This window comes from Coregonus clupeaformis, unplaced genomic scaffold, assembly GCF_020615455.1.
Source record: "Coregonus clupeaformis isolate EN_2021a unplaced genomic scaffold, ASM2061545v1 scaf0124, whole genome shotgun sequence".
NCBI lineage: Eukaryota > Metazoa > Chordata > Actinopteri > Salmoniformes > Salmonidae > Coregonus > Coregonus clupeaformis.
Genome location: NW_025533579.1, coordinates 700080 through 721556, shown reverse-complemented (window position 1 = coordinate 721556; position 21477 = coordinate 700080). Strand labels below are relative to the sequence as shown.

The 21477-nt window shown below is 45.4% G+C and overlaps 1 protein-coding gene and 1 non-coding gene across 2 annotated transcripts in view; both read left to right on the top strand.

Annotated features, from left to right (window-relative positions):
- Positions 1-287: 287 nt before the first annotated feature.
- Positions 288-21477, top strand: part of LOC121559429 (USP6 N-terminal-like protein) — a 38418-nt gene continuing 17228 nt past the window's right edge. The window contains 5 exon segments of the mRNA XM_045213567.1: positions 288-1755; positions 13576-13649; positions 16757-16839; positions 18455-18494; positions 18880-18960. Of these exon segments, the coding sequence (XP_045069502.1) occupies positions 1686-1755; positions 13576-13649; positions 16757-16839; positions 18455-18494; positions 18880-18960 (348 nt within the window). The 5' untranslated portion in view covers positions 288-1685.
- Positions 14541-14614, top strand: trnag-ucc. Its single transcript has one exon. It is a non-coding gene; the product is annotated as a tRNA-Gly (tRNA).

The following is a 21477-nucleotide window of genomic DNA, read 5'->3' as shown; positions in this document are numbered from 1 at the left end:
GCATAAATACTGATTATCACACACGGCTGGATTTTACTCCCTCTGTATTTTCCCATTCCATTCATGTACCAGGCTTCAGAGTGATGGTGGAGCAGGGGGTAGGCACTAGGCGGGGGGCGACAGAGAAGGAGGGGGGGAGAGAGAAACTGAAAGAGAGGGAGGGACAAGAGAGAGGCGGAGGGGGGGGAGAGAGAGGCTGTCCGTGAATGAGAATGTGCTCATTCATTTGAATTTGGAAGGAAAGATAGAGGGAGGGAACGAGAGAGGAACAGGGAGATGGAGAGAGAGCAGAGCATGGGGAGAGAGGGAGAAGTGAGAGCTGATTAAACAGAACGAGAGAGTGATGAGAGTTGGGCGGACTGACTGCCTTTCCCCAGTGAGTTAGCTAGCTGTGGATGTGAGCAGAACTGCTACAGCACATCTCTCTGAACAGAGAGGGAGAGGAACAGAGCAAGAGATCTGGCGGTCTCCTCCCTGTGTTCTTCAGAGCTGGGTGTGTGCGTTCACCTCTATTGCCTCTGCCGAACAAGATTAGAGTGTGTGTGTGTGTGTGTGTGGGAGCACCAACTGAAGAAAACACAAACACTCTCTCTCCGCTGAGCCTGAGAGTCTCAGAAGAGCAGCTAACAAACCAACGACCTCCAGCTCCCAGCCGTTGGGTTGAGAGGACATTGTGTGTGTGTGATCCAGTTTGGCTTGAGCGTCACTTAAGCGTGATCTGCTTTACCTGGACATGTGAGAGCGGTGGTCTGGTATTACTGGATATGTGAGACCGGTGGTCTGGTATTGCTGGACATCAGAGCGGTGGTCTGGTAGTCCTGGACATCAGAGCGGTGGTCTGGTAGTCCTGGACATGAGAGTGGTGGTCTGGTATTCCTAGACATGTGAGAGCGATGGTCTGGTATTAATGGATATATGTGAGAGCGATGGTCTGGTATTAATGGATATATGTGAGAGCGATGGTCTGGTATTAATGGATATATGTGAGAGCAGTGGTCTGGTATTGCTGGACATGAGAGCGGTGGTCTGGTGTTAATGGACGTGTGAGAGCGGCGGTCTGGTATTGCTGGACATGTGAGAGCCGTAGGACAACTGGAGGTGATCATCTACCTGGACAGAAACAACCGCTGACCCCTGGAGATAGAGAGAGGAGCGGAATACCAGTGGAGCAGACTGCCTTCAGTGTCTTAGAACAGACTGCCTCACTAGGTCGTTCTAAATGTGACTGCCTTAGATATTCACATGTAGCAGAGTAGGAGAGAAAGTGTATGAGTGCTAGGGGCGTGAGTGTGATGGCATAAGGGAGTGTTGAGGGCTTGCAGCTGGTGCTGAGAGAGACTGAGGAGAGAAGGAGGTTGGATCGGAACAGAGAGAAAAAAAGCTTAGGGATGACTGGGTGGAACTGGAGGCTAAAGCTAACCTTGGAATCATCCTTGGAACCTTGAGGGGCTGCCGCCACTACTCGACCCCAAAAAGAGGAACTAAGACTGGGGAAAGATCCTCGCTCTGTGGACCCTAAATCTGGTGCCTGGGAATAAGATGGGATCCAAGATTTGAGATCTGGAGTTTTAAGACATTGGGATGATTTCAGAGAACCCTGTGAGGGATGAGGTTGTCGGGGGTGCGAGGGCGAGAGAGGGTTCCCCACGCCCAGTGTGCACGGTTGGCCCCTCCCCCCTATGAGCATGCAGGTGCTTCATATGGTCAGGGAGCTGGTGTCTCCCTCCCGGCGCAGAGCAGCCGCCAGATACGGAGGTGTGTGTTTCAAGTTTTATTGTCACGTGCACAAGGACAGTGAAATGCCTTTCTTTCTTTTGTGTGTATCTGTGCTTCGGTTTGTGTCTGTCTGTCCATGTGTATCTATGACTGTGCTGTGCATTAGCTGGAGTGTGTCCCTGAAAATGAATGCCATTGACTTCTGACAGAACCCTTGTGTGTGTCTGTCTTTGTGAGAGAGTTGGCTAGAGAGAAAGAGATTCCCTTGGTACTGCTGTAATGGCTCTGTTGCAATGGGATGTGTGTGTGTGTGTGTGTGTGTGTGTGTGTGTCCGGTGAGTGCTAAATAATTAAGGAAGATGCCCTGGGGTAATGGGACACTTGGTGACCCCTGACCTCTAGTCCTGTCTGCTGATTGGACCAGTTCTGAAGGGTCCGTGTTGGGCTGTGGGCACTAATGAGTGGCTAAAGCTTCTCGCTGCCAAAAGCTCAGTCCTACAATCTGAGGAGAGTCACCTGGGCTCTGAGTGGAGCCGTAACACACTGCATCCCCATTCAGGCTACTGGCTAGTGATTATATGGGTTGTGTTGTGGGTTATTTATAAACTTCAACAGCCTATTTAAAGGCTAAAGTATCTCCTTAACAAAGGCTGCCTCTATTGTCTTAACCCAGTGTGTCTTTTTTACCCCCCAGGTGGATGAAGACATTTGACACACTTCTCACCTCACTGCTTGTTAATGATGAATTCTGTGTGCGCGTGTACGTGCGTGTACGTACGTTTGTGACGTGTATGAATGTTTGTCAGTCCCTCTAGGATTTCACAGGGATTTTGTTTGTGATATTTGCAGGCAAAATGCTTGATTTTGCTGCTGCAATTCGGACATTTTGCATGGCAATGCGATGATTTTGTCAAATTTGTTGCGAAAATTGCGCTGACGAGGGATAAAGTTTGTTGACGTGTGGCTTGATTTAACCATATTTATGCAGTGATTGGTTGAAATTGTGAGCCCTCTTTTTGTGCTGCGGTGATGGGTCAGTGTTATGCGTTGATTTGACTGTTTTATGCGGAAATAGTGTGGTGATTGGTCAAATTTGCCAATACCTCGAATAATATGCAGGGAATTGTTGATTTATTAACAACAACAAAAATGCGATCAAGATTGCGGAGACCTGAAAGGAACTGGTTTGTGTGTGTCTCAACATATTGAGCCTGATAATAACTCAAAAATGTCCCATTCCCTATGTAGCAGCATGTAATCTGTGCTCCAGGCAGGAGCAGTGGAACAGAGCTGGTGTTGTGGAGAGTTGAGCTTCTCATCGATCTGTGATCCCCACTACAAAGGGAACATTGAGTTTAGGGCCCTCCGCCTTCCATCTCACTGCCATTTTAATCTCCGGCCATCGACCCTGCGGAGAAATCCTCAACACACTCAAACATACACCGGTGCACACACTAACCATAATATGTGCACACTTCGCTTTAGACACACACCACAGAGCTGCTGAGACAGTCAGGTGTTGTCTGCAGTGTGGTATCTCACCCCACAGACAGTAGCAGCAGCCTTTGTTGCTAGATAGTGTTCTGTGGTAAAGGTGCTGTCTGTCAGTGGGTTATCTGCTGAGGTGTGGGGTTGGTGAGAGAGGGAGAGGGTGCGTGGTGAGATGATGACATTTCAGTCTGTCACTTCAGACGGCTCGAACACAGTATGTGTAATGCACTGAGCCCTTTGACGTATCAGCAGGGTCTTTATCTCTCTGTGTATGTGACGTATCAGCAGGGTCTTTATCTCTCTGTATATGTGACGTATCAGCAGGGTCTTTATCTCTCTGTGTATGTGACGTATCAGCAGGGTCTTTATCTCTCTGTGTATGTGACGTATCAGCAGGGTCTTTATCTCTCTGTATATGTGACGTATCAGCAGGGTCTTTATCTCTCTGTATATGTGACGTATCAGCATCTCTCTGGGTGTAGAATGTACATGTCTGAATATGTTTGTGCAGAATCAGTAAGGACTTCTGAGCGTTTGTGAAAGCAAATGTCCCTATATTTGAACTTATATCTTGGGCTAGTACTAAACTCCCTCCTTTTGTTGGGTCTGGCATTCTGCTGGCCAGGCAGGTGACGGGAGGAGCTAGGTCCAGCATGCCTGCCCATGCTCAGTAGGGTCGTGTTCAGTAGCGAGCAAGTTACGTTCTGAACTTGTCCAATAAGAACACTGATATTTGTTTTCCATTGCAAAACATTTTGCTACACTGTGCCCTTCTGAACACCACCCAGCCTGTCGCGGCAGGTAGCCTGGCGGGTAGGAGTGTTAGGCCAGTAACCAAAAGGTTGCTGGTTCGAATCCCCGAGCTGACAAGGTACAAATCTGTCGTTCTACCCCTGAGTAAGGCAGTTAACCCACAACAACAACTGCTCCCCGGGCGCCGATGACGTGGATGTCGATTAAGGCAGACCCCCCCCCGCACCTCTCTGATTCAGAGGGGTTGGGTTAAATGCAGAAGACACATTTCAGTTGAATGCATTCAATTGTACAACTGACTAGGTACCCCCGTTCCCTTTCCCATACTGATGTACTGTGCTGGAGATGAGATGGCTGTATAGGGATTTATAACCAGTCTAATCCAGCCTGCTGCTCCAGTGTCTTATTCCCTCTCATCCACTCTGCTCTGGTCAGCAGCACTGGCATCTTACTATCTCTAGAATCAATTCTGCATGAAGTATGTTTCTCCTCCCCTCCCTCTCACTCTCCCTCCCTTTCTCTCCCCTCCCTCCCTCTCTCCCTCCCTCCCTCTCTCCTCACTCTCCTTCCTTCCCTCCCTCCCTCACTCTCCCTCCCTCTCTACTCACCCTCCTTCCCTCCATCTTTCCCTCTCACTCTCCCTCCCTCTCTCTCTCCTCTCACTCTCCTCCCTCCCTCCCTCCCTCCCTCCCTCTCTCTCCCCCCTCCCTCTCCCCCTCCCTCCCTCCCTCCCTCTCTCTCTCCTCACTCTCTCCTAACATTCCCTCTTTTCTTCTCTCTCTCCCTCCCATCTTAAAACAGTCATATTTCTAACAGCTAGGGGAGAGCATCTCACTCAATTATTCAAATGTGCCAGCAGCTTAAAAAAAGGGAGATTTGTTCTTGCTGTAGTGTAACACATCAAGTTGTGTGAACTATTGGCGCGGTGTGTGTGTGTGTGTGTGTGTGTGTGTGTGTGTTAGCGCGGCTTTAAACATTGCATGCTGGGTTGTTAGAGGAGGGAGAGGGGTAGAGTTTAGACCCCCTCGCGTTAAACAGCAGGTAGCCGGTTAGCATCTGCCCACCGATATCAAAACCATTTTAGCATCTAGTCTAATTGTTTGCCGTATAAGCACCTAGAGAGAAAAACTAGGCTACATATTGCCTCCGGCTTATTCTGTAATTTTGGCCTCAAAGGAGAATTTATCCATGTGATGGACGGCACTATATCTGTAACTTTAGATTGAGATATTTCGGAACATATTAGATAAGATAGCAAATGGCCCTCAACACTGCTTCTGTTTCTCTCTCTCTCTGTCTCAGGGCTCCTTACTGAAGCAGTATTCAATTATTTTCTGGGGTAAATGAAAACAGCAGAGTTCCCATCCAGTTAGATTTTTCACACTCAAAAAAACATGCTTCCTGTTTTAATGTGAAACATACGTTCTCACAAGGAAGAGGGTAGTTCTGTCTTAGCCTTGAAATGGCTGGACTGTGAATGCTTATACACAGGCCCTTAGGTTAGTGCAGAGGTCTTTCGGTAGTGTAGATATCAAAGTAACTAGAGTACTCTCTCCACCCCCCTCTCCCTACTGACCAGCCGTGTTTGATAAACAATCCAGACACTTCACATTTCTGGGTTATGGAGATGGAGATGAAAGGGGGAGTGATGTACTGTATGTTAGCAGATGTCTAGCTATCACCTGTCCCTATCCCTCCCCCACTCTCTCTGTCTGCCCCTCTCTCTCTGTCTCTGCCCCTCTCTCTCTTTCTCTGCCCCTCTCTCTCTGTCTCTGCCCTCTCTCTCTCTCTCTGCCCCTCTCTCTAGCTCTCTCTCTCTCTCTCTCTCGTTCTCTCTCTCTCTCTCTCTCGTTCTCTCTCTCTCGTTCTCTCTCTCTCTTTCTCGTTCTCTCAATTCAATTCAAGGGCATTGCCAAAACAAGTGAAGTAGATAGTAAACAAAAGTGAAATAAACAATAAATATTCACAGTAAACATTACACTCAGAACTTCCAAAAGAATAAAGACATTTCTAATGTCATATTATGTGTATATATACAATGTTGTAACAATGTGCAAATAGTTAAAGGACAAATGGGAAAATAAATAAACATAAATATGGGTTGTATTTACAATGGTGTTTGTTCTTCACTGGTTGCCCTTTTCTTGTGGCAACAGGTCACAAATGTTGCTGCTGTGATGGTACACTGGTTTTTCACCCAGTAGATAAGGGAGTTTATCAAAATTGGATTTGTTTTCAAATTCTTTGGGTCTGTGTAATCTGAGGGAAATATGGGTCTCTAATATTGTCATACATTTGGCAGGAGGTTAGGAAGTGCAGCTCAGTTTCCACCTCATTTTGTGGGCAGTGTGCACATAGCCTGTCTTCTCTTGAGAGCCAGGTCTGCCTACGGCGGCCTTTCTCAATAGCAATGCTCAATGAGTCTGTGCATAGTCAAAGCTTTCCTTATGTTTGGGTCAGTCACAGTGGTCAGGTATTCTGCCACTGTGTACTCTCTGTTTAGGGCCAAATAGCATTCTAGTTTGCTCTGTTTTTTTGTTAATTCTTTCCAATGTGTCAAGTAATTCTCTTTTTGTTTGCTCATGATTTGGTTGGGTCTAATTGTGGTGTTGTTGTCCTGGGGCTCTGTGGGGTCTGTTTGTGTTTGTGAACAGAGCCCCAGGACCAGCTTACTTAGGGGACTCTTCAAGTTTATCTCTCTGTAGGTGATGGCTTTGTTATGGAAGGTTTGGGAATCGCTTCCTTTTAAGTGGTTAGAGAATTGAACGTCTCTTTTCTGGATTTTGGATCTCTCTCTCTCGACAGACGAGTTGTGACAGTCCTATCCTATTTGTTTTTGCGTACACCTGTTATTAGCCTAGATGAGTTTGTTGTATTGTTGGTTCTCTGTCTGACTCTTATGACACCTGTCCTGTCTTACCTGGCTGATGACAGCGGTGACAGTAATGGTGTCACCAGTCTTGGGGGTTGTAAGAATCACAGCTGTGTGTCTCAGTAGTGGTGCCACACATGGTCCCACACCACTAGAGATACAGTCTGTTTACTACCGCTAAATCTAGGCACGTTCTCTCTAAATTGCTTCATTTAATGTACTAATATTGTTGTGTTCCTTGTTTGATACGTTGACGTTGCAAATAACAATATAGCTCCCATACATGCACAGTTGTGTGTGTGCGCACACTGCACTTGTCAAACTGTCATTACTCATAGCAGATGATTCCATCGTCCGTAGTGTGGTGTGGGGACACAAGTGTTTTGTGTGTGCACGATGACTGTCAGAGCAAGACAGAGATTGAGATGGTGTCAGATAGATAGAGATGGTGTCAGACTCCTCCCAAAGTAACAATGAGACTGTGTGTCACTCATCGTGGCTCTGTCTGTCTGTCGGTCTGTCTGTCTGTCTGTCGGTCTTTCTGTGTGTGTGTGTGTGTCCGTCTTTACTGCTGCCAACCCACACCAAGGTTTTCATCCAGAGTGTCTCTAAGTGCCAATCGGAATAGGTGGGTGGATGGATACTGTATAAAGGTGTTCTATGTGGATGTCATGTATTTAGATTAACAGTGGAATTATGCACTATACTGCTGCTGATTGATTGCTAATTGAATATTGATTGATCATCTGTAAAGTGATGCCTTTTAGTCCCTCTACGCCTAGTGTCAGATTTCACGCACAAAGCTTTCTACAAAGCTTAGACTACTGTTTTACAGTAGCATACAGAAAGCACCAGTAGTCCAGATAGAATTGGGAACGTTGTTGTGAAATCCAGGGAAAGTATGATTTTATAAATGTTTTTAATTAAACACTCCAGCAAAGGTGTGTATGGTGTACATAGATTGTCACTTCTGTGATTTGACACCTTCAACTGTGAACACTGCACGCACACACACACACACACACACACACACACACACACACACACCTAACAGAACAAAGACAGTTCGGATCCACTTGTTACTGGAGTGCGGAACATATTTAAATCACTTGTTTTATATTCACATTAAAGTTCAGTACGGGGGAGTTTATGACACTCCTCTCTGATTTCATCTTACTATGTGGTGCCAGAGATCGCCCACACACACAGTTGCCAAAGTGCTTGGCAGATTTGTTATATACAGTTGGAAGGGGAGAGGGAGAACTGTACAACAGTCGAGAGAGAGAACTATATACCAGTCAAGAGTGAGGTGAAGGGTCAACTTCTCACTCAATATGACAATATCCTGCTGCTCTTGTCAAATACAGAGAGCGGGGGAGAGGGCAAGAGTGAAGGCGAGATGCATTTCATGACTTTCATTTCAAATTTAATTTACTCCGTCCTTTTTTTAAAAAGAGGATTCACTGGAATGTGCTCAATAACTCTCAAGTCCATATTACTGACAGTGTGGTTGCAGTGGACGTGTCCCTTCTCAGAAAGTAGCCAGTGTGTTAGAACATTCCCAGAAAGAACACCAGAGCCTCCAAGCCTGCCTGCCTGCCCTGCAGGATGACCTCGACTCTTTAGAAGTGATAACATTTCAGCCACATCAGCCATTCCCTTACTGGGCATGGGCGTGGGCGTTTGTGTGTGCCAGTGTAGAAATGTACCGTAGCGATGGAGAAAGAGAGAGAGACAGATCCAAGAACAATTATCTCTCTTCCTCTCCCTCCCTCCCTTCCTCTTCTCTCCCCGGCTGTCCTGCAATATGCCTGATCAACATGATCGTTCTGGGTATTCGACTCACCACAGGAGTTGATAATGAGTCTCCTTAATGAAAGCTGTTTATCCAAACGCTGTCTAAACTCTTCTCTGCCTCCTCTTGGCTGTCCCTTGATTTTTTTATCTCCCTCTCCTTGTGTCCCACCCACTGTCTTCCTCATCTCTCTTGTTCTCTCTCTCTCTCTCTCTCTCTCTCTCTCTCTCTCTCTCTCTCTCTCTCTCTCTCTCTCTCTCTCTCTCTCTCTCTCTCTCTCTCTCTCTCTCTCTCTCTCTCTCTCTCTCTCTCTCTCTCTCTCTCTCTCTCTCTCTCTCTCTCTCTCTCTCTCTCTCTCTCTCTCTCTCTCTCTCTCTCTCTTGAATAGGGGCTGTTGTTGTGTGTTTGGGTGTGGAATGTCGTGAGTGGGGTAGCAGTGACTTGATCCTGAAGTCAGTGTCCCTCTCTCTCTCTCGTTCTCGCTCTCTCTCTCCCTCTCATTCTTGCTCTCTCTCGTTCCCTCTCTCGTTCTCTAATCTCTCTGTAAAGTAAACAAACAGCTGCATTGTGACAGAAGCCCTCAAACTCAACCACTCTGATCTCCCTTCTGCTGCTCTGAAGAGCGTATCAACACAAGCCACCATTTGTCTGTCTCTCTGGTTCCTCTCATTGGTAGTGTGGACTGTTGTCGTGCGAAGTAGTTGCCGTGGCAGAGTCGGTGGTTCTGGGATGGGTTAGGGGTTTTTGTGAGTTGCGTTGGTATATCCCGGGCTGTCACTAATGCGGACTAAAGCTCTCAGTAGACTGGAGGATCCAACAGAGAGTGTGAAGAGAGGTAAGTCGTGATGTCACTGAGGCGACTGACTTCAGGCAAAAAAGACCGCTTTGGTTTTTGACACTTTACTAGGACAAACTTTTGGTGTTCAAGAAAACCTATTGCTTCTGTCAGATTTTTTTGGGGTTGAAAAATGTAACTTAAATGATAAAGTTCTAATGGTGTTGTACAGTTTGCAATTGAGATTCAGTTACTTGGAGACATGAAAGGTCACATGATATTTATAACATGTCTGTGAGCGTAGTTTGAGGGTAAACTACTCTGTGGGTAGACATGTCTTCATGGTATTGAGTGACGTCATTGTGACTGTGTTGAGGTCAACTGTGTGATGTGGTTGGGTACAGGTTGAAACATGTTTGTGTGTTCTACATCTAGTTTGGGCAAATGAATATAGGTTTGGAGCAATGCTAATAGCATGCCCAGTGTTATGCCGCGTGTGGTTAGCCTACAGTTTAATGTTTTTTTTTGCTGTTACCCTGACAGTTGGGTGACATCAGACTAGTGTGTGTGTTTGTATATTTGGACACACAATGGTACGTCTACAACAGCACACACACAGGCTCCATTTAGAACTCTGGCATACCGCAAACGTCAATGTTTATTTCAGTCCTTATTCAGTAGGTATTTCTCTTTTTGTTCACTTTTTACATTATATTCATTTCAAGGCATGAATTGACATGGCCTTGGTGCACTTTGCGATTGCCATATAGATCCTTTTTCTTCAGTAATAAGTCCATTTGGTATGTGTGTAATGCAGTAAGGTGAATAGAGGCAGCACTCTCAGCCTGGTCGTCTCCAACTTGGCCTTGGGGCGTGTTGATTGGCTGAACACAGGCAGGCTGAGAGACGGATGAAAAAAGTGAAGTGTGAGGCTCTGTGAGTTCAGGAAATGACTTCTTTCCATTAGAACCATGCAGCTTCAGTACCTTTGCCGATAGGAACCAGGCATGAGTGTTAACTTGGAGCAGAGAGCGCAAGCAAAAGACAAGTCTTGGAATAGAAACCACAAGACCCTAAAAGAGAGGAGCACTAATATTATTATCTATTGTTTACAGTCATCCTGACTCACTCTGTGACAGGAGTTGTGATGGATACAGACAGGTACTTTAGCAGATGGACGACACAGGAAGACTCATTGTTATTATGTTGACTAAGAGAGAGGGATGTTATTATAAAGTCTGTTGTTTTTGATGATGTTGTCCAGGAGACGGGCTCTGAGTCTGATTTGATTGGATTAAAGCATGATTCTAGGTTCATTCTTTTATAGACTTGATCAACACTTGAATCATCATGGACAGACAAGTTATATACAGATTGACAACATGTTGTCCCTAACCTGTGAGCGAGACCAGTTCTCTCCTCTGTTCTTTCAGTGACATTTTCCTGCGTTTTTCAGAAGCCTACTGTATGATTAAGACCTTTCAGCAGGGAAAATGACAGCTTTCTATTCTAACTAACTATATGATCTCTGTGAGGGATGGATGGAGAGAGAAAGAGAGGGACACGGCTGTGTGACTGATGGTAGAGAGCAGGAATGAAGGGGAAAGCGGAGGACCAGGTAATTTCCACTCAGGCAAAGTGCTAGACCGACAGGGACATTTTAGTCACAGCGGGAGAGGGAAATGACCTGCCGTTCTACGCAGCCGTCGCCACAGGCCGCTGCCATGTGAAGAGGTTGAGACTGGCAGAGGAGGATGAGGGAGGGGTGAAAGGTCAGTGAGGTAGTGGGTCTAACCAGGGAAAAGAAGAGTAGGAGTGTACAGGGTGAGGAGGAGGGGGAGGAGGATGGGGTGACTCGCTGGAAGAGCAAAGGTTCAGGTATGGATGTTTTTCCTCAAGCAGCCCTGTAGCCTCAAGGCAGGGGCTTGTCCAGGAGGATTCTGGAGGCACGAGGAGTCACAGCAGTCCAAGCAACATAACAAAACACAATAACTCTGAACGAGCCCCCCAACCCCTTACAAACACGGAGTCACGGATGCCAGCACCATTCCCCAAGCATGAAAGAGTCTAATTGCGTTTAGCTTAAGCGCTGCCCCTGTTGAATACTAATATGGCCGCTGGGGGGGTTCAGTGTGTTACTGCTAACGCTGCCAACCCTGGGCTTTACTATGGGAAGACTCAATCCCATTTACCCAGAATTCCATTCCACTGAACCATGGAAACAGCCTCCTGGGTGGAATTCAGTGGGGGGGGGACGGACGGACGGACTGACGTTATTTATTTCCAGACAGTGTCCCCTGCTGTCCCCCTGCAGTCCCTTCTCCCACTCTGTGTTCCATTGGCAGCCCATGGCGACATGCCTTTCACTGTGACAGACAGTTACACACCACCCTGTCATAAAAATTCCGGCCGGCTCAATAAGAGCGATGTTTGTTCGGGACATACTGGAATTACGGACGAGACCAGGGAGGACGTGGGGAAGAATCAGAGTGGAATACTTCCTGTCGGAATACTGACTGAAAAAGTGAAAGGGAAAAAAGAGAAAGGAAAAACAAAATGATTAAAACTGTAAAATCACCCTTCCCTTGAGACCTTGTACTTCTTGAGTGGAGGCCAAGCAGAACATCTCATTGGTGGAGAGGGTTGAAAAGCTGTATCCTCATTGGTGGTTGCTTCTCTGCCATTCTGGGGAATGGAGAGAATTACTTCATGTCTCACACCAGCTCAGTGAACACAGTAGCACACAGAGTATCTACAATAGCCTCTTTCACTAAGAACACAGTATTGTGTTCTTTCTTGTGCTATGTGTGGAGCGACGTATTTATTCTCACACTAATATGGTCAGCAAGCTGCCTCATTCTGTGTAAAAATAAATGTACAGAACTAGTTCAGTGTTTGTTTATTCTCAGCGTGAGTCCAATGTGTCTGAGGCACACACACACAACTTGTCTTTCTAATGTGCATTTAGCTGGCAGCTCAGTGTAGGTACATCAAAGCAGATGAAATGCCAATGCTTGATCCGTCGCCTGGAAAGATTCATCGTCTTTTTCCATCAGGACTTGACCGGATCAAAGTGTACCAGAATATTTTCACATCAGGAAGGATGATTTAGTACAAGCCTTTTGCTAATAGAAAACCTCAGATACACAGTATGTTCCGGCATGTTCTACATTCCATCACAAGAACTACCTGTTGTTGTTGAAATCATATAACCAATGGGGCTCTTTCTATCAATAAATCTTCTTTTTTGTTTTCCACTATTTTTCCACTATTACCACAGTGCTTCAAACCATGATCCAACACACACACGTATATTCTGTGCCAGCTTTGTTAACCTGTTTCCTGTATTTTGAACTTCCCATTGGCTGCTGAATCAGGAAGTGGCAGTGTGTGTGTAGAGTGACTGTGTTTGTTGAACCTTTACATTCGACCGGTCCAATCATACGGTCATAATCTGATGAGGAAACCAATGATTATAAATGGAGGAAACTCACTTGGTTGAGTGGTATAGTTGAGGTAAAGGAGAGGTGTGTGTGTGTGTGTGTGTATTCATTTTCATGCCTTTGTTGGGCTCTCTCAGCATCCTGATCACGTGTGACAGTTTCTTGTTAATCGTCCGTCTGGGGTATAATAGCTGACATACGCACGCACACGCGCGCGCGCGCACACACACACACACACACCACGTAGGCTGTGCAGACACAGAGCCTTTCTCTCTCCCTGTCTGTCACATAGTGACGTCCCTCTATGACAATGGCCTCCATTTTGAGCTCAAAGTGGCTCAACTCAAAGGCTCTCACACACAATACAGTACACACACACACACTACTGCTCTCAAACAGCCTCTTAGTTGTGTATGACACACTCCACCCCTGGTGAGCCCAGCTAGTTCCACCAGTGTGACTCAGACATGGCCCCCAGTGTGTGCTACGGTAGGCCAGGCTTTAACCTTTGACCCCTGGCTCAGTGTGGGTCCAGAGAACTGGACCACTTGGTGTTTGATGATGGGTAGTGAAAAGGTACAGCACGACCATATCCAGTCTGTATTGGCCTTCACTGAGCCTACTGGAACCACAATACAAAGGTTGACATGTTGACATTTTTAAGACAAATTCTTATCCCCTCTCTCTCTCTCTCTCTCCCTCTCTCTCCTCCCTCTGTTTTGTCTGGCAGCGTCTGGTACAGAGCAGGATGCTGTGCTGAGGCTTGAGCAGGAGAGGGCCAATATTGTCTCCAAATATGACAAGGTAAGAAACCCTCTATTAGGACAGTCAATCACCTGCAGCATTGCATGGTTGTCTGTCAGTACCAGACAGAAGCTGGGATAACAATATTTCTAGGAGGTTTCCAGAGATTTGTGCTTTGTTTTCTTGTCATAAAATTGTCATATTTGTCAGACTGATGGTGAAACGTGTGTGTGTGTGTGTGTGTCCATCCACACCATTGTGTGTGTGGCACCTCTTTCCATTGCCTGTGGCATCATCACTATAGCCAGCCGTCGTGCCTGGTTTATAAATTAGCCTTTTTAATTAAGTCCAGCGGGCAGTATAATCAAGCCCGCTCATTAAGAGAGGAGCAATGATGGAGGGATGGAGAGGAGGAGAGAGGCGGGCACTCTGACACAGAGTTTAATTATGTTTTGATGTTTGACCCTGATCACAAGAGGAGTCCATTTTCTCTCGTTGGCGAAGCGGAACGAGTCCAATCAGTTTAATCATGACGGTGTCAGGGAGGGGTGCCCCAGGAGGGAGACTGTTATCAAAACATCAAGACAAAGATGGAGGTCATGCTCTCACTACAGACCTTTTCTATCAATGGGGTTTCATTCAAGGGTATGGGAGAGTACGGCCTATCCTTCCTCTTTCCTTTGACTACAGGAGAATACTTGAAAAGGTACAGAAACATTCTATACACTCTCTAACTGTGACAGTCAATCATAGACGTAACACCAGAAACATGGAAACTTGACAAAGTGAAACACTGCACAGAATCACGCTCCAATTCTGCTACGACATGGATGTTACACAGCTGTCGTGTGTGTGTGTGCCACTGTGTCTATACGCAGATACCAAATGACATGGGCTTTATACAGTCTGTCTGTGTCTCCACTGACATCTCTTCCTGGCGCTGTGTGTGTAGTCCTGTGTAGCTCAGTTGGTAGAGCATGGCGTTTCCAACGCCAGGGTTGTGGGTTCGATTCCCACGGGGGACCAGTATGAAAATGTATGCACTCACTAACTGTAAGTCGCTCTGGATAAGAGCGTCTGCTAAATGACTAAAATGTAAATGTTCGGCCTGAGGTCGGATGTAAGAACAATCTCTTTTTGGTTTATTCATATTTATTTTACCATGTTTCTGCTGTGTGAGGGAGCTGTGTTAAGTTAGGACAGAACTTCCAGTAAAGAGAGGGAGCGAGGGAAGGAGAAAGCGAGGGAGAGATGTATTTAGACATCCATGACCTCACCAGCTGGTCTTCAGGCTAGCCTTACAGACCTCAGCCAATGCTGGAGATTGTTTAGCTCTCGCTCTTTTTTTCCTCTTTCGCTCACTCTTCTTCACCTCTTTTGCCCTCTTTCAGTCTCCCACCTGTTCTCTCTTTTTTTCCCCTTGTATTTGTTTCTCTATACAATCCTTCCATCTTCCCCTCCGTCTTCACAATTTATTTTCATTTTCTCATTATTTTCCTTTGCTCTCTCTTGCGTTCTCCCATTTTCTCATTTTCAATGTTGACTTTCTTTCTATTGTCTGATTAAAAAAAACAGCCTCTCCTCGGCCTTGAGTCAGGCTGTGACTCAGGGGGCGTCTGCCTAGCTCTTCATTTCACACCTGTTAGCAGCAGGGCTAGGCTCTGTAGCACAGCCAAGCATAGAATGTACACATACACATACACACACACTCTGAAGGGGAGCGGAAAGGACTGGAGTTGCCCATCCCTGCTCCAGAATGTCTGAGGGTAAATATACTGAACAAAAATATAAACGCAACAATTTCAAAGATTTTACTTAGTTACAGTTCATATAAGGAAATCAGTCTATTGAAATAAATTCATTAGGCCCTAATCTATAGATTTCACATGACTGGGAATACAGATATGCATATGTTGGTAACAGATACCTTTTAAAAAACAGTAGGGGTGTGGATCTGAAACCAGTGAGTATCTGGTATGACCACCATTTGCCTCATGCAGCACGACACAGCTCCTTTGCATAGAGTTGATCAGGCTGTTGATTGTGGCCGGTGGAATGTTGTCCCACTCCTCGTCAATGGCTGTGTGAAGTTGCTGGATATTGGTGAGAACTGGAACATGCTGTCGTACACGTTGATCCAGAGCACCCCAAACATGCTCAACAGGTAACATGTCTGAGTATGCAGGCCATGGAAGAACTGGGACAATTTCAGCCTCCAGGAATTGTGTACAGATCCTTGTGACATGGGGCCGTGCATAATCATGCTGAAACATGAGGTGATGGCGGTGGATGAATGGCAGGAAAATGGGCTTCAGGATCTCGTCGTGGTATCTCTGTGCATTCTAATTGCCATCAATAAAAGGCAATTGTGTTAGTTGTCCGTAGCTTATTCCTGCCTGCCCATACCACAACCCCGCCACCATGGGACACTCTGTTCACAACATTGACATCAGCAAACCGCTCGCCCACACAATGCCATGAACGTGGTCTGCGATTGTGAGTCCGGATGGATGTACTGCCAAATTCTTGAAAATGAGATTGGAGGCGGCTTATGGTAAAGAAATGATCATTCAATTCTCTGGAAACCGCTCTGGTGGACATTCCTGCAGTCAGCATGCCAATTGCACGTTCCCTTAACTTGAGACATCTGTGGCATTTTATTATGTGATACAACTTCACATTTTGGACCCCAGCACAAGGTGCACCTGTGTAATGATCATGCTGTTTAATCAACTTCTTGATATGCCACACCTGTCAGGTGGATGGATTCTTGGCAAAGGACAAATGCTCACTAACAGGGATGTAAATAAGCTTTCTGTGCGTATGGAACATTTCTGGAATCCATTTATTTCAGCTCATGAAACATGGGACCAACATTTTACATGTTGCGTTTATATTTTTGTTCAGTGTAGAATAACATTTGATGTTAATGTTCTATCTCTATTGTAATAGTGTCGATGTTTACAAAGTATGTAGCCATCCAGTTCTATATATTTATCAAGTTACATCACTTCTTTTTCATTCAAAGTATCTCATTGGTATTCATTCTCATTTGTGCTGCATTCAAAGTTTAAAAAAATATGTTCCCCAAGGATGGTTTTTTAAAGCACAAGCATTTCAGACTACTTGTTATTCATTGCTTTACCCATGAGGCTCTTTGATTGCAGGGAAAAGAGGGCGCCACTGTGGAACCCTGGGAGGATGCAAGCTTCCACCTGTACAAAGTCATTGACCGCTTCGGCTTCGTACAGTAAGCACACACACACACACACACACACACACACACACACACACACATACACCCTTAAGTGATCAATTCATTACACACCACAATCTTCCCCCTTGTTTGTGTTCTGATATTTGACTTCAGTAAGCTTCAAAGAACACTAGTTTAAAACAGTACCCTTGTCTTGAAGTAGGAGAAAGTGACTCTATAAAGCTTGGTGTTGAGTATAAGCCTCTCTCTGTAGGCTGGTGTGTTGTGTGGCTTTGGCATGGCCAGCAGTGGGGTTGCATGGCTCTTAAACAACACTGTTCTTAGGCAGTTATAACAGTTGTATATATAGGCAGGCACATGTGGGCTGGTCCAGGCAGGAAGCTGCAGGGTTAGCCACAATCACAGTGTGGGGGCTCAGGGCCAGACTCACGGTATAGGGGAGAGAGAGATGGAGAGAAGGTTACTGTCTGGAGAGGGGGAAGGATGGAGAGGTTGAGGCCCTGGGTGAAGGCTATGGTCTGTGGGAGAGCGAGGGATGGAGAGAGCAGATGGGGGCTTGGCTGAAGGTTATGGTCTTGGAGAGAAGAGAGAGATGAAGAGGTTGTGGCCTAATGCCAGGACAATGGATTGGCTATGGGCACAGAGCTGGGGCCCATGGTTAAGACAGTGGAGAGACGAGGCCTCAGGCTCCATGAATTAGCCTATGAAGGAGAGCCCTTTCTAGGTCATACTGACTAGGTGTGATGATGAGGATGAGGGAGAAAATAAGGGAATGCCCCATTTCCAGACAGACACCGACAAACAGACTGCAAACTCTCTGTGCTTCCTGTATGAGTTAAAGGTCAGGTTCAGGGGTCAGGGCAGTCCCGGGGCAGAAACACAGGAAGTGGGGGATGAGACCCAGGCTCTGTTCCCTTCCTTTCCTGAAGTCATCACAGATCTGACCTAATCATAGGTCTGACCAATGTTGGATTGGTTAAAGCAATGGAGAGGAAACCTTACTTTCACTTGCCCAGTCATGGACAGATTAGTTAATATTACTAAAAGAAGGAAGGATGCATTTTGAGAGTATTGGAATAGGCCCCCACCATGGGGAAATCCCGATTTTATGATCTAGGCCAGTGGGCTGAGTGGCACAGAGAGAGCAGTGCTGCTCTGAACTGTTAGTTTCATAGTGTAACTGACGGATAGCCATAGAGGCGTTGAAACTGGGACAGGACAGGAGCCAGAATGGAGGAATGTTTTAATGTGTTATTTCCTGTTTGCGTGGCTGCTGACGTGTAATGTTCCCTCCCTTTGATGAGTGTTAGGGAAGATTAAACAAGCTCTGGCAGTAACAGCATTTATTTATTTAATGACTCCACTTCCTCTGGAAATAATCTTTGAGTGGCCCGTATTCACGTTGAGACATCTCATCTTGGGGCTCTATCTTGTCCATCTTCACTGCGTATGAGGGAGTTGAGTTAGACAGACAGCCTACTAAAATTCCACCCACCTACCAAATGTGTAATGTTCTTAAAGGCCCAGACCAGCAAAGCTTTAGCTAAGCCCATGGCCAAACAATGATTGATACCTTGCATACTTTCAAAGCAAGAAAAATAAACCAAAGCTATGTAATACTAAAGCTTGTTTTGTTTCTCCTCCCCAGTGAGAATGAGCTTCCGTCCTACGACTCAGTGGAAGAGAAGGTGATTGACCATGTTTCAGACCCTCAGGGCTAACTACATCTCTCCCATCCCACATGTCTATGCCGCTGTAAAATGACCTTTCACAGATGAGAAAGAACAGAAAGTGTCTTTCACACACTAACGATTACTTTTATGAATAGAACTCTGGTTGCTGAGAATTGATTAGTTCTTTCCTTTTCAGAATCTACTGTAGCTTACAATGAGTTTCATAATGTTCTGACCTGATTTTTAGATTGCATTCTAAGGTCACTATAACCTTTGCCTCATCGTAGATCATTTTATGAAGCAAAATGTGTGATACTGAATATTTATCTGTTGACATCCAGTTCCTCCAGAGTTATGGTAATGAGGAAGTGTTAACATGCCACTTCCTGTGTCCCCTCAGCAAAAACACTTAGAGGTAGAAAGGACGTCAAAATGGCTGAAGATGATGAAGAGCTGGGACAAGTATAAGAACAGTGAAAAGGTACGATCTCTCTCTCTCTCTCTTCCTCCCTCTCAATCTCTCCCCCTTCTTGCAGTCTCTCTTAAAATATCTCTCATTCCCACATTCCTGTTGTCAAATTTACATTTACATTTTAGTCATTTAGCAGACGCTCTTATCCAGAGTGACTTACAGGAGCAATTAGGGTTAAGTGCCTTGCTCAAGGGCACATCGACAGATTTTTCACCCAGTCGGCTCCGGGATTAGAACCAGCGACCTTTCGGTTACTGGCACAACGCTCTTACCCACCTAAGCTACCTGCCGCCCAAATGTGACCAACCGCCTTGATTCGGGTCTTGTGTAGCAAAATTTGAAATTGTGTTTTTTACATTGGATAAAAGCAGAGACACAGAGCTACAAAATGGTATATCATACATTGCATTTGAGGAGCAATGGGAAAGTAATTCTGCTTTGAAAGTTGATTAAGGGTTGTGGGTTCGATTCCCATGGGGGGCCATTATGAAAAAATATAATAAAATAATGTATGCACTCACTAACTGTAAGTTGCTCTGGATAAGAGCTTCTGCTAAATGAAAAAAAAAAAAAAACTTGTAACCTCACTTTTGAGAAAATGGCCTTTGAATGTTTTTATTTTATTTTTTTAGTCATTTAGCAGATGCTCTTATCCAGAGCGACTTACAGGAGCAATTAGGGTTAAGTGCCTTGCTTAAGGGCACATCGACAGATTTTTCACCTAGTCGGCTCGGGGATTAGAACCAGCGACCTTTCGGTTACTGGCACAACGTTCTTACCCACTAAGCTACCTACTGGAGAGCTCTTCTTTGTCTACACCCATTCAGCATCGTTCACACCCTCTTAAGCTTTAGCCCCCTCATCTCTTTAAGGGTTGATCCTAGCGTTCTGTCCTAACAACAGCAGTCAAGCACCCAAGCTAACTGGCTAACGTTGGATAGCTTGTTAGCTACTTCCAGACATAAATGAGAGAACAGCTCACTGACCATTTTACTTGCCCTAGCAAAGCTGGCTAGGCTGTTTTTATGTTATCCAGAGCGTTGGTGACTGCAACTGCGCTGCTGGCAACAATTTACGCTTTTTTGCCAACGTTTACTGACACCGGCCATATTCAACGGGTGTTGAGCGTTCGTAAATTTGCCAGTTATTCTGCGCTCTGGCACACTCAGACGAGAGTGCTCTGAAATCGGAGTAGATAGCCAGAGTGAATTTACCAGCTACGTCTATCAACAGTTGTCACATTGACATTCTATTGAAATGGATACTTGCATAGTGGAGTCTTTTGTTAAGACATGTAGCTAGCTAGCTAGCTAGCTAGCTAAACAATTAACCATAATCCCAACTCATGACGTTACTACCCTGCATGAATCTGCAAGTAGCTAACTAACCAGGTTCAATGTTAGCTAGCTAACATTAGGCTATAACTTCAGCAAAGCAAATGGCTATGAAATACGAATAATAAGATCATACACGTAACGTTAGCGAGCCAGCCAGCTAATGTTAGCTAGCTAACTAACAGTACACTTGAACTTGAAATGTAAACAACTTTCTGTCAAAATTAGAAATGTTTGATATCTAGAAATGTAGCTAGCAGTTAGCTAGACTATCTTACCCTTATACATCATGGATGGATGGACGCTTCTCCCTGTCACGGATGCCATGGTTGCCCTTAGTTTGAAGATGTAAGCCGGAGACAGGGGTTTTCTCCATCTCCTTAGCTATCATACTCTAATTCCACTGATTTTAAAACTCGGTCCTCCAGAAAGTGGAGAGCAACGCTTATGCAGTTATATTATGCAATATAACACTATAAAAAAAATAAACTGGATTACCTACACAGACAGAAGCGTGCTACATGGCAGACCAATCCGAACTCATCTCTCGGCATGTCCAGCCCACTCATTATCTCAGCCAATCATGGCTAGCAGGAAAGCTACTGTCTTTTTCTGTGAGCTAAACCAACTAAATTTTTTAAATTTATATTAGATCAGCTTTAATATTGCAGATTGTAACTTTCATCAATGTAATCGTCTGCATCACTTCCAATCCCACGTTTGTTTTTCCGCATATATATACACTGCTCAAAAAATAAAGGGAACACTTAAACAACACAATGTAACTCCAAGTCAATCACACTTCTGTGAAATCAAACTGTCCACTTAGGAAGCAACACTGATTGACAATAATGTCACATGCTGTTGTGCAAATGGAATAGACAACAGGTGGAAATTATAGGCAATTAGCAAGACACCCCCAATAAAGGACTGGTTTTGCAGGTGGTGACCACAGACCACTTCTCAGTTCCTATGCTTCCTGGCTGATGTTTTGGTCACTTTTGAATGCTGGCAGTGCTTTCACTCTAGTGGTAGAATGAGCCGGAGTCTACAACCCACACAAGTGGCTCAGGTAGTGCAGCTCATCCAGGATGGCACATCAATGCGAGCTGTGGCAAGAAGGTTTGCTGTGTCTGTCAGCGTAGTGTCCAGAGCATGGAGGCGCTACCAGGAGACAGGCCAGTACATCAGG